The sequence below is a fragment of the Podarcis gaigeae genome (assembly GCF_964106915.1).
Source record: "Podarcis gaigeae genome assembly, chromosome: 4".
NCBI classification, from domain to species: Eukaryota; Metazoa; Chordata; class Lepidosauria; order Squamata; family Lacertidae; genus Podarcis; species Podarcis gaigeae.
In genome coordinates, this window is record NC_139677.1 from 105,639,068 (window position 1) to 105,655,738 (window position 16,671).

General features: G+C 46.9%; 2 protein-coding genes across 4 annotated transcripts in view; both read left to right on the forward strand.

Annotated features, from left to right (window-relative positions):
- Nucleotides 1-16,671, forward strand: part of LOC310843378 (uncharacterized protein) — a 48,964-nt gene that overhangs the window by 8,565 nt on the left and 23,728 nt on the right. The gene's annotated exons all lie outside the window — the stretch shown is intronic.
- LOC310843534 (uncharacterized protein) overlaps nucleotides 1-16,671 on the forward strand; it is a 28,383-nt gene that overhangs the window by 7,098 nt on the left and 4,614 nt on the right. For all 3 annotated transcript variants that reach the window (XR_014563620.1, XR_014563621.1, XM_083737056.1), the window contains exons 2-4: nucleotides 15,136-15,217; nucleotides 15,372-15,454; nucleotides 15,573-15,699. Coding sequence is in view for 1 of the 3 variants with exons in the window: in XM_083737056.1 (XP_083593182.1) it covers nucleotides 15,157-15,217; nucleotides 15,372-15,454; nucleotides 15,573-15,699 (271 nt within the window). In the remaining 2 variants the exon portion in view is untranslated. The remainder of the gene's footprint in view (nucleotides 1-15,135; nucleotides 15,218-15,371; nucleotides 15,455-15,572; nucleotides 15,700-16,671) is intronic.

Genomic DNA, 16,671 nt, shown 5'->3' on the forward strand with positions numbered 1-16,671 from the left:
CACACGGAAACACCGTTTACCTTCCTGCTGGTAAGCGGTCCCTATTTATCTACTTGCACCCGGAGGTGCTTTCGAACTGCTAGGTTGGCAGGCGCTGGGACCAAGCAGCGGGAGCGCACCCTGCCGCAGGTGTATAATGAAGGCTCCAGGCAAACCTCCCTGGAGAGACCATTCCATAGACAGGGAGCCACTGCAGAGAAGGCCCCAATCTCATGTTGCCACCCTCTGGACTTCTCGAGGAGGCGGCATATAAAGAAGGGCCTCAGAAGATGATCTTAGAGTTCAGGCAGCTTCCGATGTTCCTTTGGAGGCTTCATCAAAACTCCGCCAGATCCAAAGGGATAGAAATTCCTGCTATATTTATTTTTTTATTAATAGTGAGCAATGCATGCACAGGCAGGAAGAGGAAGATCTGGGTCCTCCTAAGTTTCACGATACAGAGGGAAGGGAAAGCTGAGTGTAGTCGGACACATGCTATAGGCTCCGAGAAGGCCAATTTCAAAAAGCTGAAGGAGCTACGGGGTGAGATCCCATGGTCAGAAATACTCCAAGAGAAGAGAGTCCGGGATGGATGGCAGTTTCCCCAAGGAGAGATATGAAAGGCACAAACGCAGACAAATTCAGCAACAAAGAAAAGTGGGAGGCATCTCAGGGGCGTCACAGAACCACTCTAGTCTGCTTTGGTCAGACCACACCTGGAATACAGTGGTACCTCTGGTTACAGTGTGGTGGAGTCTCCTTCTTTGGAGGTCTTTAAGCAGAGGCCTGACAACCATATGTCAGGAGTGCTCTGATGGTGTTTCCTGCTTGGCAGGGGGTTGGACTCGATGGCCCTTATGGTCTCTTCCAACTCTATGATTCTACATACGCTTCAGGTTACATACACTTCAGGTTACACACTCCGCTAACCCAGAAATAATGCTTCAGGTTAAGAACTTTGCTTCAGGATGAGAACAGAAATCTTGCTCCGGCATCACGGCAGCAGCAGGAGGCCCTATTAGCTAAAGTGGTTCTTCAGGTTAAGAACAGTTTCAGGTTAAGAACGGACCTCCGGAACGAATTAAGTACTAGACCCGAGGTACCACTGTACCGTGTTCAGTTCTGGGTGCCAAAATTTAAGTATCCTAAATGCAACTAAAAATCAACAGAGACATTTCATCTTCACTCCCAGGAGAGGCAGGAACAGCGTGTCATCATACTCCACCCTCAGCTGTGATCTAGCTGAATGGGAGACATGAGAGACGGCTTGTTTTCTCCTGCTCCCCAGGGTAGGACCCAAACCCATGGCTTCAAGTGGCAAGAAAAAGGTTCTGACTCAACAGCTGGAAAATCTTTCTGAAGGTAAGAAGGTGGTGGAACTCTTCTTCCTTGGAGTTTCAGAGCAGAGACCAGCTGCCAGGGATGCTTTTGCAGATTCCTGCCCTGCAGGGGGTTGGACTAGATGACCCTTAGGGCTCCCGCCCATTCTAGGATGAGGTTCCTTGCTTCCTGCAAACCCCTTTTCCCTGCAACCTCTTCCTCCAGTTTCTGGCCAAGGGAGGGACCGGATCACAGACCAACCAAGAGCGTCCCCTCAAAATGAGCATCTCTGGGATTCTGCAATGCAGGAGAGAAAAGGCAGAGAGGACTGAGCAGGGTGGACTCGGCTTTGGAAGGGTTAAGGGGAAGTGAGCTGCATTCCTAGAGAGGACAGGAAGTAAAGGGGGGCCAGGTCCTCCAGAGGAAAAGCCCCGCCCTCCTCTTCCTGCAAGGGGGGCAGGGTTGATTTCTGCTATTGCAAACGCTGCATTGTTCTCTTCCACGGGGATCTGGTGAGTCTCTTCCTCCCCCCCCCCCGAGGGTGCAGTGGGGAGAAGGTGGGGGTCCCAGGGCTGCAGCAGGGGAGGGTGGCTCATGTGGGGGGGGGGGAGCCCCAGGGAGCAGGGGGTCCTGCCAGGGAGGGGCGAGGTTGCGCGAGGTTTGCAACTACAGGACTCTATATTCTGCATTTGTATAAAGACGCTGCTTACTCCTTTGGGAAGGGCAATCCTGTCCTGGGATCTGGTGAGTCTCTTCTCCCCACTGCACCCTCGGGGGGGGGGGTCCCAGGGATGCAGCAGGGGAGGGTGGCTCCTGCGGGGAGGTTTAAAACAGCCCCACGTGCAATTTGGAAAAATCCATCTCTTGCAAAGCCAAACCCGCCCCCGCCCCCCCCCCCCGCCAAGCGCCTGCCTGCTGCTCTGCTTACTCTCCCCTGGAGGAAGTTGAGAGGCGGGCTGCGATTGGTCGGTTGCTTCCCTTGGGCGGTGCTGCTTTTGCTGCGATTGGTCGCTTGGCCGGTGGGAGGGGGCTGCCCGGGTCATCCTGCACTCCAGCAGGATGTCTGAAGGCTCTGCGCAGCAGCGCCTGCCAAGTCGCAAGGCGTGCCAGGTCACTTACTCCCGAGTAAGCCTGCTTAAGCCTGAGCTAAAAGCACGTGGCTCCAGAGGCGAAGAAGGTCAGGTGGTACCCGGTGCGGAAAATTTCTTGCCACCCCCCACCCATTGATTTTTTTCATTTTATTTTTTGCCTGCAAAAATGGTTTTGCATAAATATTTCATATTTTCTTACAAAGGAATGTCGATTCTGGGCCTCTGATAACAAGTAGGCAACTATGGACAGATACTTAAATCTACAGGATGGATTGTGTTATTTTATATATATTTATTGTTTATTTAATAAAACTTATTTTTAAAAGGGACGCAGGTGGCGCTGTGGGTTAAAGCCTCAGCGCCTAGGACTTGCCGATCGAAAGGTCGGCGGTTCGAATCCCTGCGGCGGGGTGTGCTCCCGCTGCTCAGTCCCAGCGCCTGCCAACCTAGCAGTTCGAAAGCACCTCCAGGTGCAAGTAGATAAATAGGGACCGCTTTCTAGCGGGAAGGTAAACGGCGTTTCCGTGTGCGGCTCTGGCTCGCCAGAGCAGCGATGTCACGCTGGCCACGTGACCCGGAAGTGTCTCCGGACAGCGCTGGCCCCTGGCCTCTTGAGTGAGATGGGCGCACAACCCCAGAGTCTGGCAAGACTGGCCCGTACGGGCAGGGGTACCTTTACCTTTACCTTCACGCAGAGGAGACTGGGGGCAAAGGGAGGCCGGCCTGCCGAGCACCCAGGGCGGCACTGAGCTGCTCCTCCTGGTGCCAGGCGTGGGCAAAACAGGGCGGCAGCGCTGCCACTGTTCCACGCACTCCACTTTCAGGGGCAGCAGAGGCCTTTTCGGAGGAGGGTTGGGGCCCAAAGTGGGCGCCCAGGACAGGCAGCGGTCTTGTCAGGCCTCCTCAGCAGCCTGGAAAGTCGGCCTAAGTGAAGAAAATGAGACTAGGCCAATTAGTTTCAGCCTTGCCTTGCCTTCTAATTCGCCTAGTCTCATTTTCTTCACACAGGCCGACTTTCCAGGACCCGGGAAGCCCAGCGGAGTATAGGGCAGTAGGATGGATCATAAAAAACTCTTTTGTGTGTGAAAATGCCTGCTCCAAAGGTGTTACTAAACTAGGGATTATGTAGCTATATCTGAAATTTCGTGCCTATCAGTTAATAGCTTGAGCCTGCTCCACTGAATGGAAATTTCAGCCTTCACAACATGGGGAAACGGCCAAGTAAACAGCTGTTTTCGTGGAGGAGGGTCAAGATCTTAACTGATATGCATGAAATTTCATATATAGCTATATGATCTCTAGAGTAGTAAGATAAGACCTTCGGAGCAGGCATTTTCAAAAAAAAAAAGTTTTTTATGAACCGCCCTAGTAGGGCAGTAATTTTTCCTTTATAATTTGTCACCCGCCCTCCATGATGGCACCAGGGGTGGCCTGTCCCCTCCTTTCCTACGCCCCTGCATGGCTCTCTTAATAAGGACTCGCGGGGGGAGTTGAAGGCAGGCAAAGAGATTCGCTTTTACTGTGTCCCGTCTTCTTGCTCCCTCCAAGGTAGGGGGAGAGCCTCCCTGCTCAGGTTTCTCAGCAAGCGGGCGTCACAAGAGGTCTGACTGGAGCCCTGGCCGCTCGCTTGCTGGCAGGAACTCTGTGTTGGTTTCTGCTTCCTTCACTGAGCAGCGAAGTGCTTGTCACAAGACAATGTTTACATTCAACAGTCAAGTGCTGTTGGGTTTTCTCACGGGAAAGGAGACTGGATGTGACGTACACTGGTTTCCTGTTTTTCACTGTTCTTTGCAGTTCAGTGGTGTGATTCTCTCCGTGCTTTAGAGGAGAGAGGATGCCTTTCTCTGCTCCGGCAGAGGGAAAATGTTTTTCTGTAAATTACCAGCTTTGAAGTGTAAATAAAGTAATATAGAGCATGTTGGCACGTACTTTTCATCATTCCGCTGTGCACTGGACACTGCTTATCTCCAACATTTGGTTCCGGGCCCAGAAAAACGCAGTGTTTTGAGAATGGACTCCAGAAGTCGGGCTCCTGGCAAAGGAACAAAGGAGCAAAGCATTGGAGTGCCGGCAAAGGATCGGAATGCAGAGGGCCGGATCGGACGATATCTCTGCGCGTCAAGATGATTTGATGAGGTATGTGCTACTGCTCCGGGCAGCCTGCCAGCTTCTAATTAATGGCTTTATGGCTGGACTTTGAACTTTTATAGCCGGTTTTTGCCGTGGCACAGGCAAAAGGCTAGGAGGATAAATTTTTCCTATGCTGGGGGAAATCGAAAGTAAAGCAGCTGCAGCAGTGTCGCAGCATGAATTTAAGACAGCAGAGAGAACTTTCACTTTTGAACTTGCCTTTGGAATGCGGTTTGAAGCAGCTGCAGATAAGCAAAGCAGTTAAGCAGAAAGGCACAGGTTCACAGGCAGAGGCTGTTTTTGAATTTACTTTTGGATTGAAGCAGCTGTACACAGACACAGCTTGTATGAAGCAGCCTGATTTAAAGCAGCAGAGATGACGCAGAAGGCTAATGCCAAAGTCATGATGGCTAGCTGCAGAAGGCTGGATGAGGCAAGTGGGGAATCTGATGCCAATCAGCCAAATGCTCAACTCACAGTAGCCTGTGATACTGCCATGATTCAGAATGAAGCAGACCGCCAGGGTGATAGCTGCATGGGCAAGGGGGAGTCTTCACAGACGTCATCCCAGAGTGCAGTGGAACCACCAGATGGCGCCAAAGCTTTGAAGGCAGTGAAATGCTACTCGTGTGGACGTCTAGGCCATATGAAGAGGGAATGCAGATATCCCAGGGCCAAGACAGAGCAGCGCAGCGAAAGCTCATCGCGTGGAAAAGGCCGAGGCAAAGGCAAAGGTCCGGTGTCCAGGACAACGCAGCACAAGGCAATGGTCTCACGCTTCACTCCAAAGGTTGCAGAGGTCCAGAAGACATCTAGATCTTTCTTCGTTGTTGATTCAGCGGCGACCCATCACATGTGCAACGATAAGCGACTGTTCGTGTCTTTTACACCGCAGGAAGGTGCGATTCACCAGGCGGATGACCACACAATTCCCAGTAAAGGCTACGGAACTGTTGTTCTTCACAGTTTGGACTTATCGATACAGGATGTGCTTTATGTGCCAGATGCCAAGCATAATCTGCTCAGCGTTGGACAGCTGAATGAGCGGAAAATTGACGTTTCCTTTAAGAACAAAAGGTGCATCATCACAAAGAAAAATGATTATATATTGCATGCTGAATATGTTGATCGTTTGTATGTTTTGTATTTTGATGATGTTGTGCAGGATGACACTTGTTGCATTGCAGGTTCTAACAAAAGTTTGCATGCAGAATGTATTCACGATTTTCATCGAAAATTTGGTCATTTGCATTTTGAGGCAGTGTCTAAAATGCCTGCCTTGGTTGAAGGTATGACTATTAAACCCTGCAGGTACCACATGAAGTGCAAGGCATGCGCAGCAAACAAGGTAAAAATGGCTGCGAAAGGTAAGGTGTCTAGTAGGCAAGCTACAGAACCATACCAGGTTGTTCATGCTGATTTGGTTGGACCACTAGCGCCCTCTTTGGGTGGAAACAGGTACTTCATGGTTCTCATTGATGCATTTTCCAGGTATATTTATGTGTACAATCTCAAGCAGAAATCAGAGGCTTTTCCAAGGTTCAAGGAATTCTGTGCTTGGTTGGGAAATGTGCATGGTAAGAAGGTAAAGACTCTTTTCAGTGATCGCGGGGGAGAATTCACTTCTCAGCAGTTTGAAGCTTTTCTGACTGAGAAAGGAATTCAACACGATTTGTCTAGTCCTCGCTCGCCATGGCAGAATGGACTTGCGGAATGAGCAAATCAGACATTGCTTCAAGGGTTAAAAACCTTGCTGCATGATGCCAATCTTCCAGAGAGTTATTGGGCCGAAGCTCTCTCATGTTTCACTTACAGTTATAATCGCAGGTTATCTTCAGCGATTGGTTGTACCCCCTATGAGAAGATGTTTGGCAAGAAGCCATACATCAAACACATGAAAATTTTTGGTTCTGACATGTGGGTTCACTCACCACAAAACTCCAAGTTAGACAAGCGTGGATTGCATGGTATCTTTCTAGGTTATCAGAAAGGGTCTTACAGAATAATGATGACTGACTCTAAGGAAATTAAGCTCACAAGAAGTGTTGAGTACAATGCCAAGTGGGGGGAGAATGTGGGAATTTTCCAATGTTATCCTGATGACAGTGATGAAACTGAGGATAGTCAAAAGCAACCGCAACAACCCACACCCACTGATGAAGGTTCTGATTCTGAGTCTGAAACTGAATCGGGTGATTCAGAGGATTTCAAGAGTGCGAAAGCCTCTATGCGACCCTCTGAAAGCTCTGATCAAGAGTTGGAGGAACCGTTGTTCACAATAGGTCACTTCTCTCCTAAGAAGGAAGAGGAAAGTGTTGAGGACTTAAGGCTAATTCGTAGGTCACAGAGAGCCACAAAAGGCAGACCTCCAAAGAGATTTGCTGATGAGTTTGCTAAGATAGCAGTAACAGCTGTTAAAAGCTCCAAGAAGGTGTTTGAACCTTCAAGTTTCCAAGAAATCCAGGATTTGGATTCAAAGGAAGCTGAGCCATGGTTAAATGCCATGAAGGCTGAGCTTGATTCCTTGGAAAGGAACAAAACATGGGACCTTGTTCCAGTAGTTCCAGGAATGAAACTGCTTGGAAGCAAATGGGTCTTCAAAGCGAAGACTGATCAAAATGGCAAGATAGTCAGACACAAAGCCAGATTGGTAGCCAGAGGTTTTGCACAGGTACCAGGTGAAGACTATCACGAGACCTACTCACCCACCGTGAGGTATGAGAGCATTAGGCTTATGCTCAAGCTAGCTGCAGAAGAAAATCTACACATTAGTCACCATGATGTGAATACAGCTTTTCTGTACGGATCTCTAGATGAATCACTTTATATGCTTCCACCTGATGGCGTACAGGTAAAACAGGGATTTGTTTGTGCTCTGAAGAAGTCCCTTTATGGTCTCAAACAAAGTGCACGGTGTTGGCACACAAAACTCACTGAAGTATTGTTTTCTCTAGGTTTTAAGCAAGGGAAAGCTGATCCATGCGTATTTGTCAAAGAGGAGGGGCAAAAGAAACTGTATTGTTTGTTTTATGTTGATGATCTTTTATTCTTTTGGGAAGATGTCACAATGTACAATAACGCCCTAGCTCAACTGAAAGAGCACTTTGACATGAAAGATCTTGGTGAGGTAAACAACTACCTATCTCTGGAAATAGAGAGAGATCAAGATGGTAACATTCTAGTACACCAGTCACGTAAAATTGCTGATGTGTTAAGCAAACTAAACCTGATGGATGCTAACCCTGTAGACACACCGATGACAACAGGTTATCAGGTAGATGACACTGGAGAAGCATTTTCTGATACTACACTGTACAGAAGTGTGCTAGGCAAGCTAAACTTCATTGCCAGATGTTCAAGACCTGACATTGCTGTTAGCTGTAATTTGCTAAGCAGACAAGTCAACAATCCTACTGTTAAGGATTGGAAAGCTCTGAAACGCATAGCGCGGTATTTGAAAGGCACTATGCATTACAGACTGAGATTTAACAATCAGAAGTCTGGTGGTCTTGAGATATTTGCAGATGCAAGTTTTGGAAGTGACACTACAGACAGGAAAAGTACGTCTGGAGTTTGCTATAAGTACAATCAGGGTCTATTTGATTGGTCATGCAAGAAGCAAACAACAGTTAGCTTAAGTACTTGTGAAGCTGAACTGAATGCACTGTCTTATTCACTTAAGGATTGTGAATGGTTGTTACAATTGTGCAAAGACATGAAAATTCCTGTCAAATGTCCAATCCAGGTTTACCAGGACAACAAAGCATGTTTGGCTTTGCTGAATTCTGAAGGTTGTAAGCAAAGCACGAAGCACTTGCAATTGAAGTTGCAACATGCTAGGGAACGTATTCAGAAGGGACTCGTAACTGTGTCCTATATGCCAGGTAATGAAATTCCTGCTGATGTATTGTCCAAGATTGTATCAAGGGATCAACACTGTACCTATGTGCAGAAGTTGGGTTTGTACTGATATTGTACGAACACGCTGCCCAGTGATGTTCACAGAAAGGGGGAGGATGTTGGTTTCTGCTTCCTTCACTGAGCAGCGAAGTGCTTGTCACAAGACAATGTTTACATTCAACAGTCAAGTGCTGTTGGGTTTTCTCACGGGAAAGGAGACTGGATGTGACGTACACTGGTTTCCTGTTTTTCACTGTTCTTTGCAGTTCAGTGGTGTGATTCTCTCCGTGCTTTAGAGGAGAGAGGATGCCTTTCTCTGCTCCGGCAGAGGGAAAATGTTTTTCTGTAAATTACCAGCTTTGAAGTGTAAATAAAGTAATATAGAGCATGTTGGCACGTACTTTTCATCATTCCGCTGTGCACTGGACACTGCTTATCTCCAACATTTGGTTCCGGGCCCAGAAAAACGCAGTGTTTTGAGAATGGACTCCAGAAGTCGGGCTCCTGGCAAAGGAACAAAGGAGCAAAGCATTGGAGTGCCGGCAAAGGATCGGAATGCAGAGGGCCGGATCGGACGATATCTCTGCGCGTCAAGATGATTTGATGAGGTATGTGCTACTGCTCCGGGCAGCCTGCCAGCTTCTAATTAATGGCTTTATGGCTGGACTTTGAACTTTTATAGCCGGTTTTTGCCGTGGCACAGGCAAAAGGCTAGGAGGATAAATTTTTCCTATGCTGGGGGAAATCGAAAGTAAAGCAGCTGCAGCAGTGTCGCAGCATGAATTTAAGACAGCAGAGAGAACTTTCACTTTTGAACTTGCCTTTGGAATGCGGTTTGAAGCAGCTGCAGATAAGCAAAGCAGTTAAGCAGAAAGGCACAGGTTCACAGGCAGAGGCTGTTTTTGAATTTACTTTTGGATTGAAGCAGCTGTACACAGACACAGCTTGTATGAAGCAGCCTGATTTAAAGCAGCAGAGATGACGCAGAAGGCTAATGCCAAAGTCATGATGGCTAGCTGCAGAAGGCTGGATGAGGCAAGTGGGGAATCTGATGCCAATCAGCCAAATGCTCAACTCACAGTAGCCTGTGATACTGCCATGATTCAGAATGAAGCAGACCGCCAGGGTGATAGCTGCATGGGCAAGGGGGAGTCTTCACAGACGTCATCCCAGAGTGCAGTGGAACCACCAGATGGCGCCAAAGCTTTGAAGGCAGTGAAATGCTACTCGTGTGGACGTCTAGGCCATATGAAGAGGGAATGCAGATATCCCAGGGCCAAGACAGAGCAGCGCAGCGAAAGCTCATCGCGTGGAAAAGGCCGAGGCAAAGGCAAAGGTCCGGTGTCCAGGACAACGCAGCACAAGGCAATGGTCTCACGCTTCACTCCAAAGGTTGCAGAGGTCCAGAAGACATCTAGATCTTTCTTCGTTGTTGATTCAGCGGCGACCCATCACATGTGCAACGATAAGCGACTGTTCGTGTCTTTTACACCGCAGGAAGGTGCGATTCACCAGGCGGATGACCACACAATTCCCAGTAAAGGCTACGGAACTGTTGTTCTTCACAGTTTGGACTTATCGATACAGGATGTGCTTTATGTGCCAGATGCCAAGCATAATCTGCTCAGCGTTGGACAGCTGAATGAGCGGAAAATTGACGTTTCCTTTAAGAACAAAAGGTGCATCATCACAAAGAAAAATGATTATATATTGCATGCTGAATATGTTGATCGTTTGTATGTTTTGTATTTTGATGATGTTGTGCAGGATGACACTTGTTGCATTGCAGGTTCTAACAAAAGTTTGCATGCAGAATGTATTCACGATTTTCATCGAAAATTTGGTCATTTGCATTTTGAGGCAGTGTCTAAAATGCCTGCCTTGGTTGAAGGTATGACTATTAAACCCTGCAGGTACCACATGAAGTGCAAGGCATGCGCAGCAAACAAGGTAAAAATGGCTGCGAAAGGTAAGGTGTCTAGTAGGCAAGCTACAGAACCATACCAGGTTGTTCATGCTGATTTGGTTGGACCACTAGCGCCCTCTTTGGGTGGAAACAGGTACTTCATGGTTCTCATTGATGCATTTTCCAGGTATATTTATGTGTACAATCTCAAGCAGAAATCAGAGGCTTTTCCAAGGTTCAAGGAATTCTGTGCTTGGTTGGGAAATGTGCATGGTAAGAAGGTAAAGACTCTTTTCAGTGATCGCGGGGGAGAATTCACTTCTCAGCAGTTTGAAGCTTTTCTGACTGAGAAAGGAATTCAACACGATTTGTCTAGTCCTCGCTCGCCATGGCAGAATGGACTTGCGGAATGAGCAAATCAGACATTGCTTCAAGGGTTAAAAACCTTGCTGCATGATGCCAATCTTCCAGAGAGTTATTGGGCCGAAGCTCTCTCATGTTTCACTTACAGTTATAATCGCAGGTTATCTTCAGCGATTGGTTGTACCCCCTATGAGAAGATGTTTGGCAAGAAGCCATACATCAAACACATGAAAATTTTTGGTTCTGACATGTGGGTTCACTCACCACAAAACTCCAAGTTAGACAAGCGTGGATTGCATGGTATCTTTCTAGGTTATCAGAAAGGGTCTTACAGAATAATGATGACTGACTCTAAGGAAATTAAGCTCACAAGAAGTGTTGAGTACAATGCCAAGTGGGGGGAGAATGTGGGAATTTTCCAATGTTATCCTGATGACAGTGATGAAACTGAGGATAGTCAAAAGCAACCGCAACAACCCACACCCACTGATGAAGGTTCTGATTCTGAGTCTGAAACTGAATCGGGTGATTCAGAGGATTTCAAGAGTGCGAAAGCCTCTATGCGACCCTCTGAAAGCTCTGATCAAGAGTTGGAGGAACCGTTGTTCACAATAGGTCACTTCTCTCCTAAGAAGGAAGAGGAAAGTGTTGAGGACTTAAGGCTAATTCGTAGGTCACAGAGAGCCACAAAAGGCAGACCTCCAAAGAGATTTGCTGATGAGTTTGCTAAGATAGCAGTAACAGCTGTTAAAAGCTCCAAGAAGGTGTTTGAACCTTCAAGTTTCCAAGAAATCCAGGATTTGGATTCAAAGGAAGCTGAGCCATGGTTAAATGCCATGAAGGCTGAGCTTGATTCCTTGGAAAGGAACAAAACATGGGACCTTGTTCCAGTAGTTCCAGGAATGAAACTGCTTGGAAGCAAATGGGTCTTCAAAGCGAAGACTGATCAAAATGGCAAGATAGTCAGACACAAAGCCAGATTGGTAGCCAGAGGTTTTGCACAGGTACCAGGTGAAGACTATCACGAGACCTACTCACCCACCGTGAGGTATGAGAGCATTAGGCTTATGCTCAAGCTAGCTGCAGAAGAAAATCTACACATTAGTCACCATGATGTGAATACAGCTTTTCTGTACGGATCTCTAGATGAATCACTTTATATGCTTCCACCTGATGGCGTACAGGTAAAACAGGGATTTGTTTGTGCTCTGAAGAAGTCCCTTTATGGTCTCAAACAAAGTGCACGGTGTTGGCACACAAAACTCACTGAAGTATTGTTTTCTCTAGGTTTTAAGCAAGGGAAAGCTGATCCATGCGTATTTGTCAAAGAGGAGGGGCAAAAGAAACTGTATTGTTTGTTTTATGTTGATGATCTTTTATTCTTTTGGGAAGATGTCACAATGTACAATAACGCCCTAGCTCAACTGAAAGAGCACTTTGACATGAAAGATCTTGGTGAGGTAAACAACTACCTATCTCTGGAAATAGAGAGAGATCAAGATGGTAACATTCTAGTACACCAGTCACGTAAAATTGCTGATGTGTTAAGCAAACTAAACCTGATGGATGCTAACCCTGTAGACACACCGATGACAACAGGTTATCAGGTAGATGACACTGGAGAAGCATTTTCTGATACTACACTGTACAGAAGTGTGCTAGGCAAGCTAAACTTCATTGCCAGATGTTCAAGACCTGACATTGCTGTTAGCTGTAATTTGCTAAGCAGACAAGTCAACAATCCTACTGTTAAGGATTGGAAAGCTCTGAAACGCATAGCGCGGTATTTGAAAGGCACTATGCATTACAGACTGAGATTTAACAATCAGAAGTCTGGTGGTCTTGAGATATTTGCAGATGCAAGTTTTGGAAGTGACACTACAGACAGGAAAAGTACGTCTGGAGTTTGCTATAAGTACAATCAGGGTCTATTTGATTGGTCATGCAAGAAGCAAACAACAGTTAGCTTAAGTACTTGTGAAGCTGAACTGAATGCACTGTCTTATTCACTTAAGGATTGTGAATGGTTGTTACAATTGTGCAAAGACATGAAAATTCCTGTCAAATGTCCAATCCAGGTTTACCAGGACAACAAAGCATGTTTGGCTTTGCTGAATTCTGAAGGTTGTAAGCAAAGCACGAAGCACTTGCAATTGAAGTTGCAACATGCTAGGGAACGTATTCAGAAGGGACTCGTAACTGTGTCCTATATGCCAGGTAATGAAATTCCTGCTGATGTATTGTCCAAGATTGTATCAAGGGATCAACACTGTACCTATGTGCAGAAGTTGGGTTTGTACTGATATTGTACGAACACGCTGCCCAGTGATGTTCACAGAAAGGGGGAGGATGTTGGTTTCTGCTTCCTTCACTGAGCAGCGAAGTGCTTGTCACAAGACAATGTTTACATTCAACAGTCAAGTGCTGTTGGGTTTTCTCACGGGAAAGGAGACTGGATGTGACGTACACTGGTTTCCTGTTTTTCACTGTTCTTTGCAGTTCAGTGGTGTGATTCTCTCCGTGCTTTAGAGGAGAGAGGATGCCTTTCTCTGCTCCGGCAGAGGGAAAATGTTTTTCTGTAAATTACCAGCTTTGAAGTGTAAATAAAGTAATATAGAGCATGTTGGCACGTACTTTTCATCATTCCGCTGTGCACTGGACACTGCTTATCTCCAACACTCTGCGGGGCAAGTCCTGCGTGGAGAGGAGCGTGGAGAGGAAAGGTGGCTGGAGGGGGTGGGAAAAGAGCACTCGCTCATGAAGTCTGTGCGTTTCTCCTCTGAGGGTATCTCGGTTGGGAAGGGGCGGCCAGGAGTGGGGTAGCAGGGGGAAACTCCGAGGCCGTGTATTCTTGCTTGAAAGGATCTTGAGCACCCAAAGCTTTCCCTCTCCCAGGGCTCAGCTTGGTGAGGGTCTTCTGAGCACTTTTCGGAGGCTTTTGCTTCTCTTCACATTCTTCTAAAAACTTAGGAGTGCTTAACAAAACATCTTTCTATTCACCAGATGCTGTTTAAACTGAATTCCACAGCCCTCTACTTACATCTGGTGGTGAGTTTCTTGGCTTGTCCCAGCCCCCCCCCTTCCAGTCTGGAGCTGCGCTAGGTGCTTTTAAAATGTGTGGCGGAAGGGGGTGGGATGATTGAGTTGCTCTTGTTTTTATTTCTATTTTCATTATGTGTTATGTGTTTTTATATTGTGTTTTCATGCTGTGAAACACCCAGTCGTGTGCATATTTATAGCATTCAACTGTTCTTTCCTGCCCCGTGTGTGTGTGTATTCACACACATACACACATCTACTCATAACCTCCTTCCTTTCAGAAGTTTGAAAGCCATTGTGATGTAGTGGTTAGAGGCCTGGGGGAGAACCAGCTTCAAATTGCCACTCTTAAAACTCACTGCTGTGGTTTAGGGGGAAGCCACTTTTCCCCAGCCTAACCCACCTCACAGGGCTGTTGTGAGAGTTAAAATGAGGGCAGAGGAGAAGAACCACGTCGATTGCCTTGAGCTCCTTGGAGACAGGTGGGAGAAAAACGGAATGGTGGGTGGATGGATAATGCTGGGATAATGGTCTATGTTTCATAACCCCATCTTCCGGACCATGAAGTCCCATGGATTTATGAAAGCCTACATTTGCATAGCTTTCAAACTTGTGAGTTCAAGAGCTATTTCCTTATATGTAATTTGGGGGCTGCAGCTGTTTGGTGCAATAGGTGCCAGCACACGGGACCTTTGGATGTTCTAACACAGATAACATCTGGTTTCGTTGTGCCGTCAGGGAACTATTAGGTACAGTCCTATCCATGCAGAAAATGCTGAGCTTTTCATGCTCTGCTATGAACTTTAACAAGAACTGTGTGAGGACAAGACTAAGTGACTCTCACCTGCGTGACATTTTGCGAATCAAAACCACTGCCTTTGAACCAGATCTAGCCTATGTGCTGCAGTCCAGATCTCAATTTCACCCTTCACATTAGTGCAGGCAAGTTCCCCCCCCCCCTCAATTGAGATCAATACATTGTAAAATCTCAGTTAATGTCAGTTGGTTTAAATCAGATATAAATACATATAAATACATTTGGACACAATAACACAATATGTATCCTTGGTGCTATGTATTTTTAAACTAAAAAGTTGACAGACAACCTTTATTAGCAATAATATGTAATGTACTTTACATGGTCGAAGGATTCCTCCTGAGTCAGGCAGAGGAGAGAAAGCAGGAAGAGAGAAAGCAGGTGAGAGAGACTTTCCTCAAGATACTTCCAAGGGGCTCCAAAAAGGATGGAGAACATCCAAAAATGCTCTCCTCATGGCCCATTCATTCTTTTTCTGGGAAGGCATCCATGCAATGAGATCTAACACCCTTAATAATTTTGGCTTTGTCATTCTCTGTTAATATTTCTTACCATTCATTCACGGTTTTGAATCCTTGTTGCTCTTTCAGGAAAAGGATCTCTTTGAAGAAATGAACACGAATTCCTGTGAGACAGAGAGGCCTCCGTTGGACACCAGAGAGAGGCTACTGGGTAAGGAGGAAGGTGGTTTTTCTCCATTTGGTCCCATTCTGTTGGTTTTCTAAATCATCTGTGGGGTGCTTTCATCTTTTGTTGGGGGAGATAGTCCCATCTGTTGTTGCAGATGCATTGCACTCTGGGCATCCAACTTTTTTTTCTCTGGCAGGTGACAGAACGATGATGGCAAGACCTCTGCATCCATCTCTGAATGGGGACAGAATGGAAGCAGCGGCTGTGGAACCAGATCAGGTCAGGGGAAGCTGCCTTGTGGGGACAGAGGCCAAGGATTGGAACAATGTCCTAGCTCAAGGAGTGGTGGTGAACAACAGTGTTGTTTCAGAGGAGGACATTTCCTTTTTTCTTTTAGGTTCCAGTGTGCTTTGAAGATGTTGCTGTTTGTTTCACGGATGAGGAGTGGGAGTTGCTGGATCCTGACCAGAGAGCTCTGCATAAGGAGGTCATGGAGGAGAATCGTGGGATCTTGGCCTCTCTTGGTAAGGCTCCTTGTGGGATCATAATATCTGTTTTTAAATTCAAAACGGCTCTCTATGTTGAACCTCATATATATTCACAGAACTCAAGAGTGCCCCCTTAAAACATCTGGGATTACAATATTCCCACAATAAACCTTGAACTGTAAATTACTTTTCTTCTTCTTCTTCTGTGAATGTTCTTCCTCCACCTTCTTAAAACAAGGATCAGCCTGGTCTGAACTGTTCAGGCCATTGTAACTGTAAACGTCAGAGTTGTTAGGGAAGTTGAAGTAGCTTCTGTCAGGTTTTCAGTTTTTGTTTTTCCTCCCGTCAGTCTTTGGTTGACCAAGGAGAAAACTTGCATTGGAAATGGAGGGGATTCCATGATTTAGCCAAGCAAAATCCAATCGAGGGAATAGCCAGGCTTTTTGCATTACAGGTTGCACTAACGGTGTCAGTGGATCCCTGTTAATAAATGCACCCAACCCTTTAGTAAAGCCATCAATCTAACCCACTTGTGTTATGTTGGGGTTTTTTTTTGCCTACGTGCTATTTGATGCAGCTTCTCACAAAGCAATTAAGAAGTTGGCCGAAGGCCAAGAAGACTGAGCAGAGGGAGTTGTTCTGCCTACAGATATGGGGCCTTGGATACAGTTCTGCTATTGGTAGAATATTCTGCGGATAGCTTGGAGAGCCCTGCGGGGAAGTCCTGCAGGGCTCCCCAAGCTGCGAATGTCTGCCCCGCGCGAGGGGCGCTCTGCTTAAGAGCGCCCCTCGAGCGGGGCAGCAGGCTGCTATCCGCAGCTTGGAGAGCCCTGCGGGGAAGTCCTGCAGGGCTCCCCAAGCTGCGAATGTCTGCCCCGCGCGAGGGGCGCTCTGAAGCAGAGCGCCCCTCGCGCGGGGCAGCAGGCGGCTATCCGCAGCCCCAAGCTGCAGATGTCTGCCCGGCGCGAGGGGCGCTCTGCTTCAGAGCGCCCCTCGTGTGGGGCAGCA